A 25,515-nucleotide genomic window follows, 5' to 3' on the forward strand; every position below is an offset into this window, starting at 1 on the left:
AGGTGGTTGTCCACAACCAGGAAGTGGGCTCTTACCAGGAACTGAATCGGCCGGCACCTTGATCTTGGGTTCGCCAATTTCCAGAAGTGGGAGGAATAGATTCCTAGTGTATAAGTCACCCAGCCTATGGCATTTTGTTTTAGCAGCTCGAGCTAAGACAAGATTCCAAAGTGAGCAATTGACAGATATCTGTCTCGCCCTCCACTGGCTGGGTTCTGTGCCTTTGCTGAGAGAACAGAAAGTGGGGCCATGTCGGCATCACCAAGGTCAGGACGGATGATGGGGGAGGGGATTCACATGCTCCTAAATCATTCTGTGGTCTCTGGTGGGGGGGGGGGCGTGCAGGACACAGCCGTGGTGACAAGGATGGTGAGGGTAGGGGACACAGCATGGACCTAACAGCAGGAACACATCAGAGGTGAACCAGGGGGGTGCCTGGGGGGCTCGGTCAGTTAAGCAGTTGACTCTTGATTTCGGCTCAGGTTGTGATCTCACGGTTCACGGGTTCAAGCCCCGCATCAGGCTCTGCGCTGAGGGTGCGGGGCCTGCTTGGGATTCTCTCTCCCTCTCGGCCCCTCCCTCTCTCGTGCTGTCTCTGTCTCTCTCAGAATAAATAAAACTTTAAAAAAAAGAAAACAAAAAAAAAAGGAGGTGAACCCGGCCCCGCCGCACAGTGGGGACAGCCAGGTAAGGCTGTGCAGCCCAGTCAGACCCACACCGCCCGAGGGTCTGAAAAAACAAGCCCCGTCCTGAGAAATTCCCCACTGGGTTTCTTTTTTTTCCAACACTGTATTTTTTTGTGATTCAAGTATAATTAATATGCAGTGTCATAAAAGTTTCAGGTGCCCAATATAACGATTCAACAATTCCATAAGTTTCCCGGTGCTCATCAAGTCTCCAACACTGTATTTTGAGAAATTCCAAACGTACAGAAAAATTGGAAGAATAAAACGATGAACAAGGTACTCACGTACCCTTCACCTAGATTCACTGATTATTAACATTTTGCTGGCTTTCCATTTTCTCTCCACGTACACACCCACCTTGCGTGTGTGTGTGTGTGTGTGTGTGTGTGTGTACAACCATTAGCATCATGATACGTTGACCCCTGAACGACACGGGTTTGAACTGTGTAAGTCCACTTATAGGCGGATTTTTTCAATGAATACAGTAAATGCAAAAAAAAAAAAAAAAAAAAAAGAAGAAGAAGAAAAAAGAATCACTCTATGTTATTCCTAAATGTTTAGGCATGCGTTTTTCTAAGGACAACGACATATTTCCACATAATCACAATGCCGGCATCACGCAAGAAACTGTGGTGGATACAACAAAATAACCTAATAAACCATTCATTTGAAACATATCCCAGTTATCTCCAAGACGTTCTTTATGGCTCCCCACCCCCACCCCCATTCCGGAACCCTATCAAGGATCAGGCATTCCGTTTGTCTGTCTTGTCTCTTTAGTCTTCAGTCTGGCAGAGTGTCCTTGCCTGTTCCGTGTTTGGTGATACCGTCCCCACTCGGTTGCTGAGCAGAGCTAGGACCCGAGCGCCAAGAAGTCTGAGTTCTGGCCCACACCTCACTCTAGTACCATCTGAGTGACCCCTGACTTTCACCTTGACCACTGTTTGGGAACCCTACGACGTAGTCTTGCTGGAATCCACGCCTCTGTTGGGTAAGAAGCCGGGTAATCCTAAAATTGCAACTTATACATCAGCACCAAAGAGCACTGTTTCCTGGCCTTAAAAGGGACCGGCTCTGGTTCGTGACATTGTTGGCCACCATTCTCTGTGAGGGTGTGGCAGGTCTGTCACGCTTCCTCAGCTGCCCACCCCTACACTCGCCCCAAGGAGACATGACAAGAAAGAGGTTCTAACAATAGAGCTCTGCCCAATGCCCAGCCTCCCTGCCCTGGCCGGTTGCTCACCCCCCATTTCTTCAGTGGCTGCCCGGTGTCTCGGGCCATCATGCTACTTTGCTCCCCGCAACCGTGGGGACGCTTCCCAGTGAACCACAGCCACAGTGAAAGGCCGCTTCCCTGGGCTCTGGATCCTTCTCAATAATCAGCTTTGTGAGTCAAAGGAAGCAGCTGCCCTGAGCCTCCCAGGCCTGGCAGGACAGAAGGACGACTGGATCAGAAGAACTGCCATTAGTTAGCAAGGTGGCTCTAGGCCCCCAGCCCCCATTTCCCCAGGGTCCTTCCACCCGCTCTCCCGGCTCGGCAATATGATAATGAGAAGTCTGTTTCCAGCCAATTTCTTAACAGCTTCTTCCGGGGGTAATCCCACCACCAAGAAGGCAGAGTGGTGGGGGACAGTGATAGGTGTCCCCTCCCCCCCCCCCAGCACCTGATCCCGGGGCCCGAGGCGCGGCATCGATTTAGTGTTTGCCAGCTGGAGTTGATGGGGGCTGGGCAACTCGGCAACGGTTGGGGACCTGAACCTACAAGGGAAGGCAGGAGCTCCGAGTGAGGAGACTGACTTCAACATAACCCTCGCGTCGGGATGATCTCGGGACAGGGTGTCGCAGTGGGAGGACGGCCTCTCAGGGTCATCTGGCAACTGCCCCGCATGTGAACCCCTGTGATGAGCTTTGTCCTTCAAAGCACCCACTCCCCCCCCACAGGACGAGCATTTTCCAGACAGAGGCAAATTGTGCTCTGGCTGCTACTGACCATGGGCACCGGGCCCATCCCACTAGATCTCGAATTGCTGAGGGCCCCCAGGCCTTGCAGAAAGCTCTCTCCTGGGTGCTGTAACCCAGAGGGTCAAGACATGACTGGATGCCACAATCAGGCGCTGCAAACTTCAGTCTAGAACTTGCTGCTGGGCGATAAAGGGCCACTGTGGGAGCAGGGCTTGCTGAGGGCAAGCGGCTGAGAATAGCCCATACGCCTCTCCTGTTCCCAGGAAGCCGTGAGCGCAGGCAGAATCCCAAATACGGGAGCAAACCTAACAAATCAGCACAGGTCCAGACCCTACCTGCCATCCTCATGGATGAGGTCAGCAAGAACAGCAGGGCCTCCATTAAAGCGGAGTCCCTGTCTTCCTTGGGCCGGATACAACAGCCCTGGGCAGGCTGGTTAGAATCCGCTCTAATGACACAATTAGTCACCCACTTTGTCAAACAAAGCGCCTGCCTGCTCAGAGGGGTCCGGCACCCTTACTCAGCAAAGAGAAACCCCTGGCTCCAGCCTCACTGCCTTCTCCCCTCGAGGGTTCTCTCCACTATAAACCACCGCGTCCAGCAGAATTCAGAATGGGCACTGTCCACACACTGACAAGGCACTAAAGCAGCCTGGTCACGCTTTCTACTGCTCTGGCCATCCTCCCTTCCAAGAAGAGGAGCTGGGAAGTTAATTCTGATGTGGGCCCTGGGTGGGAGCCTACAGGGGCCCAGGGAGGAGGAAATCCTGGGAATGTGGGTTTTGTGCCTCGCCAGTGGGTTTCCAATGTAGAGACAAGCACTGGGAAAAGTGTATTTCTTGGTGGGTGAGAGCATATCTCTCTGGGTATCCCGAAGCAAGGCGGCACCGTCAGGACAGAGCTGAAGGACCACAGGGAGTGAGGGGTGGGGCAGTCGCAGGAGGCTCAGCACAGGGGTGCTCAGCTGTGCTGTAGGGGGGCCTTATCTTGCCCTTCCATTCCATAAAGGCCAGGCTTATCTGCAACCCCCGGGGGAGATGTGCCAAAGCACGTGTGCAGTTTGAAAACGACAATAAAAATGACCTCAATTGTGTGGTGCCTCTCCCATCGGCCCCACCCTAGGCGCTGCACCAGAGACATCACTGACTCTGGAGTCTGGATTTCAAATTGGCTTAAAAAAAAAAAAAAGCCAGCTTTCCTCCCCCCCCCCTCCAAGTATGACTATTTTTTTCTTTATCGAGACAACTCTCGTTACTGCAGACCTTGAAATGTGCCACATGCACGTGGATGTGGGAACCCGTGGGCCAGGGGGTGGGGGGGGGAAGGGGGGAGGGGGGAGGTGCGGGGTGAGGGGTGGGTGTGACCCGCGCGGGGTGGGGCGGGAGCCGCGGCCGGCCGGCCGGGAAGAGAGGATCGCCAGCGGAGCACCCAACTCCGACAGCCTCGTCGCTCGGCGACACTTCTGGGGGAGGAGGACGAGTTTGCCGGCGGGGCCCTTCCTCCCTGCCGGCCGCGGGCTCTGCCCTCCTGGGGACGGCCCGGCCCGAGGCTGGGGACCCGATCCCCCGCCCCGCCCGAGCCGGGAGACGGAGGGGGCGGGGCCCCGGGGTGGGGAGGGGGCGCCCGGGAGGGGCCGGGTCCGTACCTGCCTGGCCTCGGCGGCCTGCTCCTCCGCCTCCGCCTCCGCCTCCGCCTCCGCCGGCGCCGCCGCGCGCTCCCCCGGGCCCTCGAGCTCCCCCGGGTCCTCCGGCGCGGCCGCCGGCTCCGGGGCGCAGGGGCCGGGCGGCGCGGGGGTCCCGGGGGCCTCGGCCGGGGGCGCGGGCTCCGGGCTCGCGGCCGCCCCGCGCCTCACCAGCAGCCAGGCGAGCAGCAGCGCCAGCGCCGTGGCCAGCGCGGGCAGCGCGGCCAGCAGTTCGGCCGGCGCCTCCATCGCGCCGCGGCCGCCGGAGTGCCAGCCCGCGGGGACCCCGAGGGAGCCGGCCGCGCCCCGCCCGCGCCCCGCCCCAGGGCGGAGCCCCCGCCGCGCCCCGCCTCCTCCCCCCTCCCCCGGGGGTGGCTCCGGTGCTGGGGGACCCGGGGCCTGACCCCTGGGGGCGGCGCTCCCGAGGCCGGACGAGTCCCAGCCCCGCCCCGGGCCCCTAAGCTTTGCGCTTAGATTTTTGTTTTGAAAACCGGCTTGCGACACTCATTCCACGGGCGCCCTCAGGTTACCGTCGTTCTCGGCAGCATTTCCGCCCGGTACAGAAGGCCATCTCACAGCACTTTGGAACCGCCAGCGGAATGCCGAGGCCCGGTGAGGCCGGAAGGCTCGCCCAAACCGTGGCCCTGGACTGCCGGCAAGACGGTGCAAAGCGAAGGTCAACCCCGCTTTACTCCCGGCCACTCCCCGGACACGTCCACAGCGTTTTCAGAGGACACTGCCCGAGCCTGGCCGCTGGATGCCCCTTCTGGGCTGAGACCCAGCAGCCTTCCACACGGGCGTCCTTGTAACGTGGCTGCCCCCCAAAGGCCGTTTCTGGAACTCAGCTCCACGTGCCTTGTGTCCACTCTGGTCCCCTACTGGCTTTTCCTCTTGGAGTAATTCTGGAAGGTAGCGAAGGTGGAATGAAGGGAAGCGTACTGGTTTTGTTCCTTCCAGATCCTTCCAGGGCTCTGTTGCTGAACAGTGTGTGTTTGAGATGACTACGCTGTAACCCGAAACAGTATTTCTCCCCCCGCTCCCAATAAACACAGGGCGGACGAAGTGTGTCAGGTACCAGCTGAAAGAACAGGGTGCCGGTTTTTGCTTTGGATACATTTACTGCTGTTTTGGAAAAATTACAGTGCCTGAGCTGACATCTGGTGGGAGCCAAGAAGCTAGAATGGAGTGTTGTTTAAATTTTTTTTTAATGTTTATTTATTTTTGAGAGAGAGACAGAGCGTGAGCAGGGGAGGGGCAGAGAGAGAGGGAGATACAGAATCGGAAGTAGGCTCCCGGCTCCGGGCTGTCAGCACAGGGCCCGACGCGGGGCTCGAACCTACGGCTTGTGACATCATGACTTGAGCCGAGGTCCCTAACCAACCGAGCCACCCAGGCGCCCCTAGATGGAGTACTGTTTAAATGGAAGATGCTAGCGTGTGCTCAGGCTTCCTCCTGGTCCAGTTATGACCAATGGGCAAAAGGCAAGCTTAATCCTGCCGGATCACATAATATGAAGGTACAAGCAAAAGGAATTTCAGTGGTGACCGATGAAAAACAGCCCGTAAGTGCAAAATGCGGAGTGGGGCTTAGGTCTTAGCTACTGGCTTCTGACCACAAGGGGACTCATGGGCTAAGTGGGTCTTCTTCCTTGTCCCCTGTCCTCACTGTTTCAAAGTTGCTATGTAAGAGGGCCCGTTGTGCAAACTCGCTCACGTTCTGTATCAACTATCGGATGAATAACGGAAAGAAACAAGAACAGAACAATGCAAAAAACCCAACTCCAAACCAAGTTGCTTTATTTAAAATGATGAACAAGTTTCATCCAAGTGAAAGTTAAAAATACCAGTCAAATGGCAGAGCCACAGGCATTTGGTGGCGGAGCCCACGGCGAGATGAAAGCAGACGTAGGAGGCTGCTGGGTGCGTGTGACAGCTGCAGGAGGCGTGAGGACTCAACTCAGCACGTGGTCCCCGGCCTTCCGCACTGTCCAGTCACCCTGGAGACAGCCGGCCGGGCCAGTGCTCAGGGGACACGAGGAGTGTCACGTTTTTGAACTACCGATGACAGCCACCACCTGAGGGGCCGGGGCACGAGGTTTGTCTAGTTTGGCTGTATAGATCGTGACATCATTGGAACATTGTGGCAGAAGGCGGGGAGGAGAGTGTGAGGAGGAACCAGACTCCGCGGGGAACCATCGACAGTACCAGCACACATGACAAACGACTTACTTGTGGAAACGCTACACAGGATTCGAGGAACCTACAGCTGCGCACTTACACGCCTACGTCCTTAGAAAGCACTTTTTACGACATTGACCGCAAAACTCGCGCTCTGTCCCACACGCTCATCTGAGGTCCTAAATCACATCCAGGCGGAACCTCTAATAAGTTCACGAAGCAACTTATACCAGCAACTTTCTTGCTTACCCTTAGATATCTTTAGCTAATTTAGAAAGAGAAACCAAATACTAAGAACACGGCTATGATGTTAATTACGTTCTTTTATGAAGATCTCATCAACTTGTATTTTGTAAAGTCTGAACTTGCTTTCCTGGCCGCGGAAATGGATATGCCGGACTCTACCGACCCCGACCAGCGACCCTTGGGAACCACGGCACACTCACTGTCCCTTAGCTCCACGAGAGGAGGGACCTGGACTCGCCACTGCTTCATCTCCAGCACCTAGAACAGTGGCTGGCACTCATACGCAGGCTGGGTGCTCGAATGACTAATCAATGGGCATCTGCGAGCCTGAGCCAAATGTGAACAACGTCCCTGTGTTTGGTGGCTCTCCCCTCAAAGGTGTCACCCTGAATATCCCAGCACTACTGATGACCCCAGAGGCACCTGTGTGCGGCCCTGGATACTCAGGCTGATGGTAGAACCCTTGGTGCTCACTCCCGAAGCCCCAGAGGCTCCCCCCGCCCCCCGTCTTCATCCACCTGCTCCTATCAGACGTTACCGGTCCAAGAGCCCTCGTTCCAGGACCCAGCACGTTGGGTTTTAAGTTGAAGAATCCCTAGAAAATAGTTTCATGCGCTATCCCTTCTCTCACTACTGCTGATGGCACGCGGAGCAGCTCAGGCCACGAGGGCAGAAGGGTTGACGTCAGAACAGATGGCCCTGGTCCCCACTTTCTACCTTGTCCTGAGCACCCGGCCATCACTCCACTCCTTTCTCAGTTTCCGCACCCCATCCCTGCTTTCTTTCCACACTGGTGTGCTCGGCTGGCCCACGGTGACAGTAAAAAGGGAGGCGTGGGAGGTGCTGAATCCCGGCCTGGCTAAAACAAAGACTGCCCCATGGTCCTTCGTGGGCCGGCGAGAGCCCAATGGCAGCACGTAATCTGTGTGAGCCAGATGCTTTCAGGTGAAGGGACTGCGAGCCTGCCAGATGAACTGGATCCCTTATTTCTGAGTATTGTTTGTCAGACAGGAATCACCCATCGCTGGAGCCTCTGGGGGGGGTGGGGGGAGAGGCTAATCTCTCCAATTCAAACTACCGTCGTCGCAGCCACTGCACGCCCCCTGGCGGCAAATAGCCTTTTGCTTTTGTTGGTTTGCCTTTAAACCGAGGCTTAGAGAGAAGTTGGTACGAATTTGAGAGGAAGGTGCGATAGCCCCATAGCAATACTGGGGAGATGAAAAAATTATTTTGATGATGGCAAGAAAATTTTAGAAAGGAGGAGGAACACCATTCAGGTATTAATACAAACAGGTTACAAGTTCCGTGTGTGACTTTACTCACACGCACACACACCCTGGAGCCCGGTGCCGCCGAGCCCTGCGGCCGGGCGGGGAAAGGAGGGCTGGTGACGGGCGCCAGCGATGAGGAAGGTGGCAGATGTTCTCCATCCCATCCGGCCGCTTCTTTGCATTGGCATTTGAGGATGCAGAAAACACAAAATAGGGGCCCAACCTCCTAGAGTAAAGCCACTCGACCGACCTAGTGTCGAGAAATGGTAACCACTCTGCTAAAAATGTAACCTCTGCACAGAAGAGACCTGGGTTCCCCAGATTAAAGCCACGTGTCGGGAGGATCTGGGGGAGGCGACACCACACGATTCCAGGATGCGTGCACACACCTCGCGGCTCGCCCGGGAGACTACGGTGAGAGTTCCTCTGCCCTCTGGCTGCTCGTGCCCTGGCCTGCGTTCCCACCCAGAAGACGGCACGTCCCTGCCAAGCCCCCTTTTACTTTTAAGTTTAGTTGAATTCAGGGACGGATTAAGGCAAGCAGATAAGAATGAAGAGGGCAAGACGTGGAACCTGCTGGGCAATCCCCAAGCGTTCACGGCGGAGTCGTCTGGAAGCCCAGACGAGATCCCAAAGGCGAGAAGCACCGTATATGACCTCACTCCAGACGTGCAGCCCGAGGCGCCCACCTCGTGTCTGCCGGTCAAACGAACGGGGACACTCATCGCGACGTCTCTCGCGAAGCAGATCACGCGGCAGGAAAGACCAGGACACGTCTGTCAGGAGGCAGCCCCGTTCCTCATTCACGTTCCGTGATGAGAATGCACTGAACACCTTTCCTGCTCTGTCCCCAACCCAAACCCCGATGCGGCGTCCTTCCCCCCAGGACACTCGGCACACACACACCGCCGGGACGCACGAGGCCCTCTGACGGCGGAGAGAAGGGAACGCATCACAAGACAGTGCTCGCGGTGGTGAGCGGTGCCGCACGTGCCGGCTGGGTCACCGCCACGCGGCTTCGGACAAAGGGTGACACGGGGAGGTGGCGCACACGCGGCACTTCGTACGCGTAACCGGCTCGCACACAAATCCGAGTCCACTCGCCCCTCAGGGCCCGCTGGTGGGCAGCCGGCTCTTGGACGGCAGAGGTTCCGCACCAACGGTCGGTGAGGGGTCAGATGCAGCCGGCCACTCCCGGGATGGCGGCCCTCCGGCCTCGGGGCGGAGCAGCGTGGTTCAGAGACAGCACAGGCCTTGTCACCCAGGGGCCCACGGGCCTGCAGCGTTTCGGGGTTTCACTGAGGGTCGTGAGCTTTTAAACTTCTTGGCCATCTATTCTTAGGAAGCAGTGAAAACAGCATTTGACCGAAGACAGAAGCTTGGACCAGAGAAGGATGATCCAAATTCAGAGAAGACAGAGGAGAAGGAGGGAGCAGAAGACGTGAAAACTGAGTCAGGTGGCCGCCAACCACGTACGCAGGAACCACCTCAGGGACAGTCTCTCTCTTTGCTCAGGGGTGAGCCCGGCCTCCACAAGTGTCCCTAATCCTGCCAAGGAAAGTACAACTGCCTGTAATCAGCATGTAGACGGCACAGCAGGTGCAAAGCTGGAAGGAAACGTTAAAGCCGAACCCCAGGACCCCACGTGGCATTAAGGGAAGGGCTGTCCCTACGACCTTCCCTTCCAAGTTACAAAGTCACACATTGCGGGCAGGTAGGAGTGAGTCCGCGACAACACAGGCGCCTTAAAAAGGCAAGAAGTGAAATCTAAGAGCGGCCTGAAGAGGGCGACTGGGTTGAGGAATGCACGTTCTAGTCCCACAAATTCAGGTGAACAGGACACCTGAACCTCTCGTGGGATTCCAGTGTGACTGCAGAGTACGAGGGAAACAGACTGAAAGGAACACGGGTCCTAAACTTTCCTAACACACCAAAGACAACGCTCTGCTCAGAGATAACAAAGGACGCGACAGGGACGTCATCCGCGGCACTGCGGGGGCCTCAGATACTTAAAAAGTCGTGGGAGCTTCAGTATCTGACTACCTTCCCGAAACGTCTCCCCGTCTCCCCGTTGCAGACGCGCTGCAACTCGCTCCATGGCAAGGGGCTCTGGGATCCGGGCCCGGGGGCGCACGGCAGCCACCAACCCCCCTCCCCGTAAGCCCGTCATGTGCCCGGCACAGGGCCACTGCTGGCAGAGATGACCTTAGTGACTTTAAGCGTTCGCTTACTGAGATCCACTCTGGTTCGAACGAGCGTGGGAGACGGGACGGAGACCTCACAAAACACCCGAGTTCTGAGCCGCCGTCTCCCTCGGTGTGAGCGCTCAAAGGGACGACGGCAGTGGGGGACAACGCCAGGAGGCCACACACCTCAGGCCCTCAGGAGGCACGGGGAGCTTCTCCCGCGCTGCCGCCTGTACAGCTGTAACCATCGCCTCCCCGCCGAGCGCGCACGCCAGCGGAGTCCCTGCTGTCCCCCAAGGCCGCAAGAATAACGGGGGGGGGGGGGGGGTTTCTGGTATTCTCGAGGGGAAAAAATGGCAAGGATAGAAAACGGATTTAATTTTTATTAAATAACATTAAGGGTGTCCTTGGCACCATCCACACAGATTCTTGCCTTTCCGCGTAAAAGAAGCCACGTTAATCTGCACCGGTAGCGGTGAAAACAGCCACTGCAGCAAAGGCCGAGTGAACGGAATCGTATTCCGAGAGCGCCCTCATTCTCTGCCTTTGTCCGGCCCTCCCCTTGACCGCGGATCCAAAAGGCTGACCTCCCCAGGGCCCCGCCCCTCGTGTGGCCACGTCCCTCCTACGCAGACGGCGGCCGTGCGTGGTCACCTGGAGGAGCTGCGCTCTTTGCTCACACAGTCGTCCTGGGAGGTGGTGTCCCCGTTTCCCATCATGCTGCACGTCCTCCGCTTCTTCCTGCGGTGTGTCGTCCCGTCCCCTTCAGACCCGGACTCACACTGGACACGGAAGGAGAACAGCAGGAATTCGACCGGATGCAACCCGGTCTGTCAACAAACCTCCGCCCTCCAGAAACGGCGCAAATGTCCGGGTTCTCCCAGAAGCGAAGCAGCCGCTTCTGCCGGCTCCGCAACACGGCCCAGCTACCCAGCCCCGGAAACACCGTGGCTGCCCCCAGACGCCGAGGGGCCCGCCAGCGTTCTCTGATGGGGGGCTAACGGGTTTAGAATCAAGACGCGGCTCTAAGGACGGTCTACAGCCGGCGCTCTGACGCCGCATGATGCGATCCCGCTGCGCGGACACAGACCCCCGAGGTGGGAGAGAGGGGACACAGGGCCCTTCACAGTCTCGCTCCCCCGCCCCCTGGGGAACACCAAATCGACAGATTCTGCCAAGCGGCAGGATGGCAATTTCACCCGCTGAGGGCACAGGTCCCTCTTCCCGGGTATCCCGTTAGCTTTTAACAAGCCGCTGAGCTTGCGCGGATCCCAGGCTCACGGGTTACATCCGCAGGGAAAATTCTCAGCACGGGCTTTGAGCTCGCGAGGCTCTGTGTCCGAACGCCCACGCTGCCGTTTGCTAGCTGTGTGATCCTGGGCCGCTCAGTAGCGAGATCCCCCAACATTCCTTTTGCCTCCCAAAGTTCTTGCGATGACCCCCCACGCACGCGCGAGGCTACAAACTGGGCGGAATTCACCACACAGCAGGGAGGGTGGCAGCCGGAGCTCTTGGCGCTCTTGGCGGAATCGGCTCTCTCTCTCCCTCTGGGCCAGGAGGAGGGAAGGCTGCCGCTGAGACCCCCTGCCAGTGACCTCCCGGGAGGCCTGGGGAGGGAGCAGGGCCTCACCTCCGAGTCCGAGTCGGACGAGCTGGAGCTGGAGGAACTGGAGGAGTCACTGGAGCTGTCGGATGCGATCCCCGTGGACTCCTGAAGGTCAACCGAGTCGGCCAGGACCGCCAACTCGGGGTGCTCTTGCTTCAAGATCCTGAGAGACAAGAAACATCGTTCCCAGCACTGGGACCGGCGAGCACACCGAGCACATTTAACCCCGAACCCGGAGCTGAGGCCTGCCTCTCTCGGGAGCGCCGGGGAGTGCCGGACGGGGACGTGGTGAGGACACACGCACCCGCAGGCCGGGAGCAGAAGCCCCCGCGTGCCTGCCGCCCAGGCCCTCCGGACAGGCGAGCTGGCTGCTCGCGGCTCACTCTGACCTTCGCAAAGGAGCCGGCTGTAGTGCCAACGTGTGAGGCACAGCTGCCCTGAGTCAGGCTGCGCTTTCGTCCACCTGGGAGAAAAAGTCTCTCTTCCTTGTGTTTTTTTTCTGTTTGTTTCCTCCTGAACCTTTCCTAGTGGATTTTCTAAACCCTTCCTTTCCACAACACAGCGTTTAGTGACTGCAGTCGGGCTCGGTTAAGTTCCCTTCGTAAGCGGAGAAACAATCAGATTTGTAAGAAATAAGAAGCGTCAAGTAACAGAGAGGGTTCCCCTCGCTCGAAGATACACCTGAACTGGACTTTCAGAGGCGGGAACCCTCCCCTCAGGGACCTAATCTGGCGTCCGCACTAACCAGGGACAAAGCACCTGCTGTGCGGTAAAGGCCTTTAGAACGACCGAGTCACGGCATACAGCGGCCGGTGGGACAAAGTAAGTGGGCCGCAGGTGCCCGAGGGTCCGGGGAGAACAAAGCCACCACCCTTGCTGGCCCTCTCAGCAGGGAAGCTGAGCACTGACCAAGCCAGGATCCCTCTCTTACCCCGAGAGCTGGTCCCTCCAGGTCAGGGTTGGGACACAGTGGCACGGGGTGGCTGGGGGTGGCTTGCACTGCCGCTGCCCGTGCTGTATCTGTTCTGTGGATAAACAGAGGAGCTAAGTCTCCAGGGCAGTCACCTCGCTCACAAGAACTGAAGGTAGTTAAGTTCAAAGGGGCATAATGCTTCTGAGTAAGAAAAAGAAAGAACCAAAATAAAACCCAAACAACATGGCTTCCTTTGCTAAGTGCTAGCCTTTGGGGGGGGGGGGGGGCGGGGAGACAAAAATCGCAAACAAAACAAAACAGAAAACAAGAGAAACACCCCAATCATGGCCATGTTTTGACGGACTGACTTTGATCAAACATGCAGAGTCTTACCCTGTCGCCTCGAGGCTGGCAAGCATCCTGAGAACTAGCCCTGACCTTGGACCCCCTGGCCTCTGCCCATGAGGTTTTGCAGCCCCAGCTCTCCCAGGCCTCAGACCAGCACGCGTTACTGCAGCGGTGAACTTTTTTTTTACTTCGCCTCTGGGGTTGGAGTTGGAACAAAGCAAAAGAAGAAGGAAACGTCTCTCACCTATACCATTTCCGCGATAACTTTGGTCTTCCTCTTACCGTCTTGTGCCATACAACAGGGAAGTTGGTGCTGCTGGCAAAATTCTGGGTGATGGCAATGGTGGTGTCAAGATTAAGGACAACGTGCCACCAGCCTCCTGAAATCCAACAAATGAGCAGTTAAACAGGGCTGGGTTCCGTACAAAATCACGAATGACAAAAACCCTGCCAACAGCGGGTTCCAATCTACGGGGAGGGACTCAGGGACAGGAGAGCCAGCGTGGTAAATGCTTCTCCTGATCCAGGGATCACAACGAATCCGTGTAAACTTCTCCTGGAGCACAGCTGTGCCTGCTCATTTCCAGGCTGTCCGTGGCTGCTTTCCTGCTCCAAGGGCAGAATGAAGCAGTTGGAATAAACACTGTCTGCCCCCCAACCCCCGTGCTTAAAATATTTACTCTCTGCCCTTTACAGAAAAAGCGTGTGGACCCCTGCTGATCCCAAACTGTGATCAAAACTATAAAAGCAGTAAGTTCTTCAGTTTCTATCTCAATACCTATTCAGACCTGTCTTAAATTCATTTTTTAATGTTTTTTTTTTTTTTGGCAGAGAGAGACAGAGCATGAGCAGGGGAGGGGCAGAGAGAGAGGGAGACACAGAATCCAAAGCAGGCTCCAGGCTCTGAGCTGTCAGCACCGAGCCCGACGTGGGGCTCGAACCCACGAACTGTGAGGTCATGACCTGAGCCGAAGTCGGACAATCAACCGACTGAACAACCCAGGCACCCCATAAGACCTATCTTAAATATTAAACACCCTTGCCCTCAACACTTAACCTATCATAACAAAATGTCGTTTTTTTGGTTTTTTCCGAAGTGTAGTTTTCAGGTATGGGACTTCCTGCCTCTTGGCCCCAAGTTCCTACTATTTCCTGACTCAACCCAGCCAGTGCCACACTGTATTAAAAACCCCATTTGCAGAAATACACACAAGTCACTGCACATCCACAAAGACACTAGCTAACTACCAGGGACAGAGACGGGCACACTCTTTACATACAGGAAATTTCCCGACAGCCACTATAGATTCAGGTTACAAGAAATGTGGACAGCGGCCCCCTAAGTGCTTGATGGCACAGCGACAGACCTCACTGTCCGAGGCGGGCACCAGTCAGTTCATTTAGAGTCAGCATGCAGGGGGATCTCTTTGACTCCGTCTGCATTTACTTCTGCTCCGAAATGACAAATAAAACAAATCAAACAATGTGCTTTCTCTCAGTTCCTCTATACCTGGTACGAAGACAGTCTCTCCTGGTTTTTGTAAGATCTCCAGGGGTTTGAATTCAGGCGGCCAGGTGGGAAGCTGCGTCCGGGGATGGATGATACTAAACCAGGTAATAGCCTCGTCTTGCTGGTTCCCTCCTTCTTCACGGGTCACCTTGATGAGTTCCCTGGGCGTGCTGGTAGGAAACAGGCACCAGCGCTTGTGGCCCTGAACTAAGGCGTTCCAGGCACTGGTTCCCAGAGGGTCGATGTGAATTCCGGTTCCAGAGCGTGGCGGCCCCATCACAAACCACCTGAAGGACACAAACGTCCAAGATGTGAAGGATAAACTGACTCTGCGCACACACGCTACAAAACAGTGAGTTCTTGGTCTCATAAAACACGTTACGTGACCTCTATTTCAGAGATCACGCAGACCCTGCCACATGGGAACGCTGAACGAATCGTGCCTGGAGTGCTCCATAACAGAAAAAAAAAAAAAAAATCACTGATGTGGCCTACTACTGGGCTTTCACTATTAAAACTTGCCTTGGGGCGCCTGGGTGGCTCAGTCGGTTAAGCATCCGACTTCGGCTCAGGTCATGATCTCGCGGTTCATGGATTTAAGTCCCTGAACTGACAGTTCGGAGACTGGAGACTGCAAGGGATTCTGTGTCTCCCCAGCTCTCTCTCTGTCTCTGAGCAGCCCCTCCCCTGCTCACTCTCTGTCTCAGAAATAAAGAAACGTTAAAAAAAAAAAAATTAGAAGCCACCCTTAAAGATCAGTAGTTCAACTCTGCTTGAATGTTCGAGTCACCTGGGGAGCCTTCTGAAATCTTGATGCCTAGGTGGCAACCCAAACCAATGAAACCCGTCTGTGGCGGCAGGGCCTGGTCAGGCAGCAGTAACCCCCTAAGTTCCATGTGCAGCCAAGGAGAACCACTCAGCGTTCTGGAAAAAGGTTGGCTGACCGCGCTCAGGTGACACATCCTGTCGTACAGAAGAGCCTAAGGGCTTCACCCCCAAGTACTTTACCTGTAAGGGGGCCTGCGTTTCTCCCCGGCATACTGGAAAAGGTCATCAGTGAAAAACTTGGGCACCTTGTAGTCTTCCAGAAGTTTCCTTCTTTTGGGGTGTTCACCATAGCTGCTGTCAAAGATGTAAAGGGGGCTGTCATCTCGAGTGCTCTCCATGTACTCGATGTAGTATTTCATCTTCATCTTCACTGAGTAACCGTCATTATCCTCACCGCACTTGAACTTCTGGTTCCGGTATTTCCTTTTGAGGCGCTCCAGGGTCCATTTCTCCTGAGCAGACCAGCCCTCTTGGGCATTGAGCAGAACCACGGGTTTGTAAGGTCTTTCGTAGCGCTCGACAAATTCTTCCACGGACAGCTGTAACGCGTCTGCCCTTTCCACGTTATCCTGGGGGATTCAGAAAAGACCGATCCAGTTAGAAAAAGACAAAAGCAACACAACAAAAAGTCCAGCGGTAGAAGACGGCGTCCCCCAGGTCCAGTTAGCTATGACATACCTAAGAAGCCAGATTCTTGTTCCGGCTTATCTTGCGGGGGGTGGGACGGAGGGGAAGGGATAAGGACCTGCGTGCGGACTGACACGTCGCACCCAGCGCCGCCCCACCAGGGGAAGGGGGCTACGCATCTCCCACTCGTGGGCCTTGACAGCCAGGTCCCAGAGGGCGCCGCCGCCCAAAGGGGTCTAGGGGCGACAGCTCTCGTTGAGGGCGCCAAAGGCGTCAGCCTCCAGTTGCCGCGGGACAGACGGCGGCCACGGCGCGGGCGGAAGGAGGTCGGCCCTGGAATCCGGCCCCCGATGACCCCGACCTCCGCGGGGTGCGGGTGAGCCCATCGGAACTCGGGGGAGACGCGCCCGGAGAGGTCCCCGGCCGCCCGGAGACGCCCGTGCCCGGCCCGCGACCCCGACCCCGGCCCGCTCACCGCCACGGCCGCCGGGTTCAGCGAGAAGCTCTCGTAGTAGTTGTGACGGGTCCAGTCCAGCGAGTCCTTGAGCTCCGGCCGCGCACTCCGCTTGGCCTCGCGGATCCGCTTCTTGCTCTTGTGGTTCATCTTGCGCGGGTCACCAGCTGCTCCCGCGACCACCTCGGCGCAGCTCGCTTTCTGCTTCCAACGCGCCCCCTCCCCGGCCCGGGCGGCGGCGACGGCGGCGGCGGCGGCGGCACCGAAACGCCCTTCGCTCTGGCCCGGCGCCTTTAAAGTCGCCTTCCAGAAGATTCACTCCGCAACCACCTCCCGGGCTTCGGGTTGGGCACGCGGCTGCCGTCTTCCCCGCCCCCGGGCCTCTCGCGGTGAGCCATTGGCTTGGGCGCCTCCGGGGTCCGCCCTCACACGCCTCGGCTCGCCGCCATGTTGGGAAGGTCAGGCCGATGGAGGCGCCGCCTCACTGCGGTCCCGCCTCTCCCGCGCGCGCTTCCGCTGTGTACGTCACTTCCGGAAGCGAGCGCTCACGCCGCCGCCCGTTTCCGGCGTGCGAGCAGCCGGGGCCACCTGTCTTTCCTGTCTGCTCTGCCAGGTCTTTGGTCTCTTGCCGCACGGCCACATCGTCCCCCGAGGGGTGTGTTCCCCGCCCTTGCTGTCCCGTTGCGGCGACCCGACGGGCCCCGCGAAGGGCCACGTGGCGCCGGTGAGGCGGCTCCAGCCGGCCCCGGGCTCCCCCGCGTGCGCACCCTGGCAACCTGGCGCCCTCCGCTGCTCGCGGCCCGCCGGGGGGCCACCGACTCCCCCACGGGCGAGCGTGGCCTTCGAGGGCATGTGGTTCGGGCCCAGCGCTTTCGGTTCTCAGAGGAGCCGGGCCTGGGGGCTGAGGGGACGGTGCTGGAGGTCAGCGTCCCGCAGGTGCGTGCAGCGGCACCCGCCGGGGGGCGCCTCCGGCCCCTTGCGGTGGCGCCCGGGGCAGGAGATGTTCTCAGCGGCCTGGGTGGGGGGGAAGCAGGGGGGGTGTTGGGAGGGGGTGGGGGACGGGCTCTGGCGGCTACCCTGCCCGAGGAAGGGCCTCCGAGCGGGAAGGATCGCGGTGGGAAGCCCTCTGACAGTCTTGAAGTCAGAAACTTGGGGGTCCTGCCAGGAAGAGAGCCCTCCGCATCAAATATTTCCTGCCCGAAAAGTGACATTTTGGACACCGAACATTTCCTTTGACCTAGTAGAAGGGCTTCTTAATTCACCTTTATCTAGTTTCGGGAATTCTATCCTCACTATCCGAATAAAGTTCCGTGGGTTGGCACCCGTTCCTTCCGGTTTACAGCTGCCCCAAACTCTCAGTAATAATAGCAATACTTTATGCGTCCGGTTTTTCGAAGCATTTTGACGTGGCCGTGTTTAGATTTGAACAGCGGGTGTGTGAGGTAGGTATTAGCAAAACAATTCAAAGGGGCGTCCGACTCTTGATTTGGGCTCCGGTCGTCGTCCCAGCTCAGAGCCTGCTTGGGGTTCTCTCTCCCGCTCTCTGCTCCTCCCCCACTCACACTTGCGGTCTCTCTGTTTCAAAATAAATAAATATTTTAAAGATGATAAATGGCGAAGAGGAGGTAAAGTCTCGAGTGAAACCGTTTCTAATAGTTTTTAAATGCCTTCCCGTGGAAATACCCACTTGATTTCTTCCCGCATTTAGGAGGTGAAGATACTCCGTGTGAGAAGAAAGACCTCTTTCCACCCAAATCGGCAAACTCAACTGCTGTGATCAGAAACCCTTTAAAGTATCTTGGGTGAAAGCTACCAGGGCAGGCATTTTATTCACCATGCACGCCCTACACTTAAGACCCAGTGCCTAGCATATTTTGGGCACTAAAATTTTGGAGAGTGCATTGAATGATTTGAGTTCAAACTTCCAGTTCCTTCACCTTTGGTACTTTGAAAACTCGAGCGCCCTTTCCAACCACTAGCAGCACCCTTTGCTCTAGAAAACAGACTTGCGGTTTTGCAGTCTTTTAATAACCGCTCAAGGTGTGTGCTCATTTTGTGCCTGGTGCTGTACTAAGTTTGCGTCCAATCTTCCACCATCACCCTGTGGGATAGTGTTTTGCGGTGGCGGAAACTGAAGCACGGACAGGTTGAATGGCAGGTGAGGTCCCACAGGTAGTCAGTGACATATCTGGAGTTTGAACTCAGGCAGGCTCGTTCCAAAGGCGTGAGCCGTTTAATTTGCCTCTCTCGCAATTCTGTGTCTTGGCAAAGGCTCTGTATGCTGCCTGCCTTCCTAACTCCAGAACCGAGCTGCACTCAGACCTCTTCTGGAATGTCTCCCTAGCCTGTTTCCCAGGACCATACCAAACTGCCTGTGATTATAATCCTCGGATACATTCTTACTGCACTTACAGTAAAAGCTAAACTTCCTGTGGCCCAGAAGACCACACAGGGCTGGTCCCTGCCTTCCCTCTGACCTCTGCTTGTACTACCACAACCCTGCCTCCAGCCCCCATGCGCTTGCTGTGGGTGCTGTCTGAACCGTTCTCCCTGTCTAGGACAGCCACCTTGTGATCACTGTCCCCCCATTGTTCCCTGCCCCCACCACGCCCATCACCCGGTTTTGTTGTGTTAGCGTCCACACCAGCCAAAAACATACTCGCTTACTTGTGGCTTGTCTCTTCCTAGTAGGGTACGTACATGTGTATTCCGTGAGCTTTACATCCATAGCCCACGAAATCACTCCCAGTCCCTGAAATAAATGCTTGTTGAGTGAACGAGTGGAGAGTGGCTATCCTGTGGTATTGTAGTTTCATATGCCCCATAGGATGTGAACTTTACAGCAGGGAATCACCGTTTTTGTAATAAATGCCAGTGTCAGGCACTCAGTAATTGCTGTAAAAATAAATATTCCAACTTCTAGCAGATGAGTTATTTTTGGCTTACAAAAAATTCCTTTCAGGTCCTGCACCTCCAGTACGGAATGTATGTTTGGCCCTGTGCGGTGGTCCTGGCTCAGTACCTGTGGTTCCACAGAAGATCTCTGCCAGGCAAGGCTGTCTTAGAGGTACAAGTGCCCCTGAGGTTTCCGAGAATCCTATGTTCAGATCTAAGTCTATGTGCTGGTTACTGGCTTTTGTTTGATATTTTAAAATCGGATGATTTGGCCCGCTTGTAAGTTCTATGAGCTAAGAACGCTTTTTACATTTTAAGTTGTGTAAAAAAAGAACCGCAGGAGACCCACCAAGACTAAAATATTTTGTCATCTGGCCCGTTACAGTTTGCCGACCCTTACTCTAAGTGAAGCCCATTGATTGACTAATTTCAGTTCTAGAATCTTGGTATGGAAGCGATCCCTAAGGCCCTCTTTCCAGGGTGTCCCAACTGGGTCATTTGGGGTCTACTGTGACATGTGCGGTTTCTCAAAAAACAGCCCTTTCCATTTTTGGAAATCTTGAGTGTCCTCTACTTTTCCTGATCACTCCACTTCAGACCACTGACGGCTTAGAGAAAAAAACTTTTGCCAAGTTTGCAGACGGTACAATGCTTAAACCCTAAGGCTGAAGACAAATCCAAAACTTGCAACCCCTCTGAACTTTTGCAGAACCACGTAAATGAATGGTGTGAAGGCACTTGGCATGCTGTATCTGGCAATTTGTAGACATTCAGATTGAGAATCTCCCCACCCGTCCTTAAAACTGGAAAATGGGAAACTTGGGCTTCAACCAAATAGACACGAGAGGCATTCCCTTAGTTATTCCTTAGTATGCTTAAGACTTCAGCACTTTGAAGTCCCAACTGGAAAATCTCCTTTAGTATGAACCCTGTTGAAGATCTGTCAGGCTAGAGCCACATAAAAGAGGTTACAATTGGTAGTTAACAGCCAGAATGGCTGTATGCATGGAAGTCACCCATCAAGCTTCTGGAGACCCAGTGTCCCATATAATTAGGAGCTCTTTTATGGACTGTGAGAGAACTAAATGCCGCTAGTGTCCAAACTGCCTGGGGCATATTCAGCAATAAACTGCCAGAGATGCCCATGGGAATTTGGAAGCAATATTGTCAGTTGCAGAATTTAGGGCCCTGTATGGGACTTAACCTTTCAATCCAATTGAGAGACACCACTTGATTTCTACAAACCCAAAAACCTAAGCTTCACATACAAAGGCAACGTCTAATTATGGCACACTGTGCATACATGAGCTCAAGAATATACTTAACTCCCTGACCCTGTACTCAGGGAAACGAAAACCCCAAATTCCCTGCGATGCTAAGGAAAACTTTGAAATGCGTATATTCATCAGATTGGGGCCGGAGTGAGCCTTCCAGGAATCGTGGCTGCAAAATGTGGCGCCGAGGTAATACTGTCCGACAGTTCAGAGCTGCCTCACTGCCTAGAAATGTGCCGTCAGAGCCTGGAAATGAACAACCTGCCACGGGTGCGTGTTGTAGGACTAACGTGGGGCCACGTATGTCCGGATCTCCTGGCTCTGCCACCACAAGACATCATTCTTGCATCTGATGTGTTCTTTGAACCAGAAGGTAAACGTTTTTTTGCTCTTCAATCATAAGTTTGGCTGAAGGTGATTTAAGTTCTTTTATTTAAGGAAAGTCCTTTCTTCCCAGACTTTGAAGACATCTTAACTACAGTATACTTTTTGATGCAAAAGAACCCCAAGGTCCAACTGTGGTCTACTTACCAGGTAAGAAGGTAAGCCTGCGTCATCCTGGGTTTTACTCTAAATTGTACTCTAGGTTAAAGATTGAATTGGATTCCCCGTGCAGGTCACGATCTCCCGGGGCCCATGAGATCGAGCCCCACGTTCAGGTCCTGCTTGGATTCGCTCTCCCGCTGCCCCTCCCCTGCTCATACTCTGTCTCAAACAAACAAAAACCTTTAAAAAAAAAAAAAAAAAAAAAATATATATATATATATCTAAAGCAAAACAGGAAAAGCAGAATTTCAAAAAAACAATTTATTTCCTTTTCAGTGCTGACTGGTCACTTGAAGCTTTGCTCTACAAGTGGGATATGAAATGTGTCCACATTCCTCTGGAGTCTTTTGGTGCAGACAAGGAAGATATAGCAGAATCTGCCCTCCCAGGAAGACATACTGTTGAAATGCTGGTCATCTCCTTTGCAAAAAAGGACAGTCTCTGAATCATACCTACATACAGGCTGTTCTGGGGCAATGTCAACACTGATTTGCAACCTATCGTGCCAATTAGAACTCAGACCCTTTTAGCTCCTTGGGAGTGAGTACAAGCACTGGATTTGAAGGTGGTCAGATCGGTCGGCCTTCAAAGATTGTGGTGGGTCACCTGGACAACACTCGTGGGTTACAAAGCCATGAAAACAAAAATAAACACACCTGTAAGAGAAAGGACTCGGACTGTTCTTTAAAAATCGATAAAAATACGACATAAATTAGACTATGACAGAAGGGGGGGTAACCCACAACCTCCACAAAGTGCTACCTTAGAGCATGGATTTTAGGGGTAGTGGGTGCTGAAACAGGGTTTCCACTTTTTAACTTAGGGAAAAAAAGGTCAAGTACTAAACATTTCGCTTTCATACTATAACAGTCAGTAACAATTCACAAGATAATTGCACAGGTCTTTCAAATAAACGGGAAAAAAAGACCAAGACATATTCTGAGAAAAGCTAACACCAAGAAAACGTTTTAATTAAACTACAGAAACAACGGTTATAGTACAGAATATCCATGAGCAAAAAGATACACCGTGTCATAAGTACTTACAAAGTTACAAACCATTTGCTTCCTTAACATTTTCCGCATTTTAAGTTCATACATGAAGATGATCCGATTTACCATTTTGGGGGGAAGGGGAGAAAAAAAAAGGTGTATTTATCATCAGCTAGATGTGCTCACTGTATGCTCCGTTATTTATATGCAAGGCCCGGGTGACTGGAAGTGCAGTTGTCAGGCATTTTAATAAACTGGACAGCCATTTGTTTCTGCACGACAAGGCATCTTTACACAGGAGCAACCGGGAGAAAACAGGAAACAGCCAAGCACTCTGCACTGCAACACGCCACCTTAACAGCTAACCAGCATTACTCAACTGCTACACAACTGCGCCTAGTGCACAAAAATACACAAGAGAAGAGATTAGAATTGTGTTTGGTAAACAATCCTTTCAAAAAATCAAGTCTTTTCACCTGAAAAGTCTTTACACAAATTTGGGTTCAGATCACCACTTAGATCTGAAGGTAAATAACATATACAAACAAACTGACACCAACTTTTGTAGCTTTTTAATTTTAACGAATGAAGGCAATGCTGAGTCAATCTCTCGACAGCTTTAGGCTGTGCGTAATGGCTGCACACGTTTCCTTAAAAGTCAGGAGGCCACAAATTAGGTTACCAATCTGTTTAATTTCAAACAAAAAAAGTCAGCACTATATAAACAAAAAGGAAAATTTACCTCAAATATCCAAGCCAATAATGAAATCTGAAGTCGTTCACCTCACTAAATTACAAGAAATTTGAATAACAGCAACAAAATGGCACATAAAATGAAGTTTGCCACCTGAGGCAAAGCTTTAAAACAAGTAAAAAGTTAGACAAAATGTTACAAAATAACCTTTTCAATAGCCAGTTGCTTGTTCCAAGGACTCTTCGATGGACTGAGCATGTGGTCCTTTTCCCCCAAGTCTTCCTTTAGTTACGTCGCTCGTGGCCACATCTAGGTTTGAAAAGAAAAAAGTTCAGTTCACCTTCCATCGCTATGAAGTTACCCAAAGTGCACATGGTTTCAGTTTCAGGCATGTCCTGACTAAGGCTCTGGTGAAACAAGTAGGTTACGGAAAGGTTCCACCCAGCCATTATCAGTTTTTTTTTTTAAAGAAAGGCCCAATGGGGAAATTTTCACAAAGACTAACCATCCGCTTTTACAAATCTGTGTTTATGCAATCTTGGCCAAATAACCAAGGTGAGAAACAAGGGAGGGAAAAAGAAAAAGGAGGGGGGAGGGGGGAAAAAAAAGGAAGAGAGAGGGGAATTTAAAAAAAAAAAAAAAAAAAAAAAAAGGACCGTATGCAAACCAAAACTTGAAATCAGACAGTCTACTTTACGATAAACGTTTAGCTTTCAAATGAAACGTTTGGCAATTGAGAATAAAGGCTTTAAATATCTCGAGCTACTTAGGGCCCTTTCCTTTTAAAAAATAGGACCAAACAATTTAAGAGTTAAAGACACACTATCCTTTCCCCACCCAGTGCGATACCTGTAAACTTTTTGGGGGTTCCAAAAGTTCATTGCTCCGCTTTGCAATTCGTTTGCCACATCCGTTAGAATATGAGGTCCCAGTCAGTACAACAATAGTTGAACTGATCGTTTTCTCTAAGAGGATAGTGCATCTTTAACGTTTAAAGACAAACCTGCTCCAATACACGCCCACAGAAACTGGTCCCTGGAGGATCAGCCAAATCAGTTAAAATCTGCAATACTGGCCAATATTCTTTTATCAAACAGGAGACCGCAGCTTTAAAGGGGGAAAATGCAGACGTTGGATAAAAACAGCAAGAAATAGTCATTTTCATTAATAGGTCTCAAACAGTTCACGAAACAGCCATTATTATCTAAGCTCCACGCACATCCTCTCGGCAGACCCCTCTCTCTCTTCAGAATTACTCCCAAAGCCGAGTTAGCTCACAGTCGCTTTCCTACCAACACGGATCATCAACGGCTACCGCAAACCCCGTCTCTGCGCTCGGGTGGTGCGTGCGCCTCGGACGCCCACGGACATTACCATTTGCTTAAGAGGACACCGCTCCTTCCTCCTCGGGAGACTTGGGGGGGCTCTTGGAGCGCGACCTGGACTTGGACTCCCTCTTGGACACGGGCGGAGGACTCCGGGACCGGGAGCGGGACCGGGAGCGCGAACGGGACCTGGACACCGACGACGACTTGGACTTGGATCTTCGCGCCGACCTCGACTTGGACGTGGACCGCGACCTCGAGCGGGTGCGGGACCGGGACTTGGAGCGGCTGTAGCGGGAGCGACTGCGGGACCGGGAGCGACTCCGACTCCGGGAGCGGCTGCGGCGGCGCCGCCGAGGGCTGCGGGCGGGCGGGCGGGGCGTCAGGGCGGCCGGCGGGGCCTCGGGCCGCGCGCCCCGCCCGCCCCGGCCGCCATTACCGCGCCGCCCGCCCGCCCGCCCGGCCGCCATTTCCCCGCCGCGGCCGCCCGCGCGCCCGCCCGCCGCCACGTGTCCCGCGGACCTTTGTGACCCCTCCCCCGGCCCGCTCACCTGCGGCTCCGGCGCCCGTAGCCGCCGCCCCCGTACCGGCGGGGCGGCGGGCCCCGGCGGCTGTGGTGCGAGTCCGGGGGGCGGCCGTAGCGCGCCATCTGCACCCGCAGCTCGCGGCCGTCCAGCACGGCCCCGTCCATGGCGTCCATGGCGTCCTCGGCGTCGCGCTTGTCGTGGAAGCGGACGAAGGCGAAGCCGCGGGACTCCTTGGTGTAGCGGTCCCGCGGGATGTACACGTCGCCCACGCGCCCGTACTTCTCGAACACGCGCCTCAGGGTGTCGGGCGACGTGCGGTAGGTCAGGTTGTCCACCTTGAGGGAGGTCATGCCCTCCACATCGGGAGGCGGGCGACCGTAACTCATGGCCCTGGAGAGTCGGCCGGGGGCCGCGACTGCGCGCCGACAAACGAGCGGGCCCGCGCGCGCGGCGGAGACGGCGGTTTCCTCGGACTAGCCCGGCTCGACGCCGCGCCGCGCCTCTGGCAGTCGGCTCCCGCGTGGGGACGCTGGGAGAGGCCGGACGGGGCGACGCGAGCGAGACACCCACGGAGCCGACTCCACCAGAGAAACAACTGGGCGGGCAGTCGGCCCCAGCGCCCGTTTATAGCCCTCCTCACAAAATGGCGCCCGCGCCACCCGGAAATGAATCCCCTGATTGGCTCGCCCCGCCCCGCCCCGCCGCGCCGCGGCCACGCGCCCCGCCCCTGTCCGGCGCGCCTGCGCAGAGCCCGGCGGGCGGGCCGAA

General features: G+C 54.7%; 4 protein-coding genes across 16 annotated transcripts in view; 1 reads left to right on the forward strand and 3 right to left on the reverse strand.

Annotated features, from left to right (window-relative positions):
• The window catches only part of MXRA7 (matrix remodeling associated 7), a 28,057-nt gene extending 23,457 nt beyond the window's left edge, over positions 1–4,600 (reverse strand). For 2 of the 3 annotated variants that reach the window (XM_043585665.1, XM_043585666.1), the window contains exon 1: positions 4,293–4,592. In XM_043585665.1, coding sequence (XP_043441600.1) covers positions 4,293–4,577 — 285 coding nt within the window. In that variant the 5' untranslated portion in view covers positions 4,578–4,592. Of the gene's footprint in view, positions 1–4,292 lie in introns of all 3 variants that reach the window. The other variant, XM_043585668.1, reaches the window with a different exon arrangement.
• A 1,507-nt stretch (positions 4,601–6,107) lies between these two features.
• Positions 6,108–16,817, reverse strand: JMJD6 (jumonji domain containing 6, arginine demethylase and lysine hydroxylase). 3 transcript variants are annotated; one of them, XM_043585672.1, is made up of 7 exons: positions 16,516–16,817; positions 15,594–15,982; positions 14,586–14,872; positions 13,320–13,455; positions 11,839–11,977; positions 10,863–10,990; positions 6,108–9,570 (listed from the first exon to the last, which is right to left on the reverse strand). In XM_043585672.1, the coding sequence occupies exons 1-7, from the start codon at positions 16,642–16,644 to the stop codon at positions 9,534–9,536; spliced, it is 1,245 nt and encodes a 414-aa protein (XP_043441607.1). In that variant the 5' UTR covers positions 16,645–16,817; the 3' UTR covers positions 6,108–9,533. The 3 variants fall into 3 exon arrangements, 2 of the variants coding, with proteins under 2 accessions (XP_043441607.1, XP_043441608.1); XR_006298020.1 differs by lacking the exon at positions 6,108–9,570 and adding an exon at positions 12,746–12,839 and having other exon boundaries at positions 10,921–10,990; positions 16,516–16,789; XM_043585673.1 differs by lacking the exons at positions 6,108–9,570; positions 10,863–10,990 and adding an exon at positions 12,746–12,834 and having other exon boundaries at positions 11,871–11,977; positions 16,516–16,788.
• On the reverse strand, positions 13,972–25,417 carry SRSF2 (serine and arginine rich splicing factor 2). Of its 8 annotated transcripts, XR_006298025.1 has the most exons (5): positions 24,772–25,393; positions 24,270–24,580; positions 23,899–24,002; positions 23,103–23,204; positions 22,160–22,597 (listed from the first exon to the last, which is right to left on the reverse strand). XR_006298025.1 is itself a non-coding variant. In XM_043585677.1 (3 exons), the coding sequence occupies exons 1-2, from the start codon at positions 25,131–25,133 to the stop codon at positions 24,277–24,279; spliced, it is 666 nt and encodes a 221-aa protein (XP_043441612.1). In that variant the 5' UTR covers positions 25,134–25,417; the 3' UTR covers positions 22,160–23,204; positions 24,270–24,276. The 8 variants fall into 8 exon arrangements, 2 of the variants coding, with proteins under 2 accessions (XP_043441612.1, XP_043441613.1); XR_006298024.1 differs by having other exon boundaries at positions 23,899–24,580; positions 24,772–25,394; XR_006298022.1 differs by having other exon boundaries at positions 22,160–23,204.
• On the forward strand, positions 17,019–23,494 carry METTL23 (methyltransferase like 23). Of its 2 annotated transcripts, none has more exons than XM_043585674.1 (5): positions 17,019–17,430; positions 19,457–19,561; positions 20,799–21,036; positions 21,121–21,205; positions 21,486–23,494. In XM_043585674.1, the coding sequence occupies exons 2-5, from the start codon at positions 19,478–19,480 to the stop codon at positions 21,652–21,654; spliced, it is 576 nt and encodes a 191-aa protein (XP_043441609.1). In that variant the 5' UTR covers positions 17,019–17,430; positions 19,457–19,477; the 3' UTR covers positions 21,655–23,494. The 2 variants fall into 2 exon arrangements, with proteins under 2 accessions (XP_043441609.1, XP_043441610.1); XM_043585675.1 differs by having other exon boundaries at positions 17,021–17,430; positions 19,457–19,544.
• Positions 25,418–25,515: the final 98 nt, after the last annotated feature.

This window comes from Prionailurus bengalensis, chromosome E1 (genome assembly GCF_016509475.1).
Source record: "Prionailurus bengalensis isolate Pbe53 chromosome E1, Fcat_Pben_1.1_paternal_pri, whole genome shotgun sequence".
Taxonomy (NCBI): domain Eukaryota; kingdom Metazoa; phylum Chordata; class Mammalia; order Carnivora; family Felidae; genus Prionailurus; species Prionailurus bengalensis.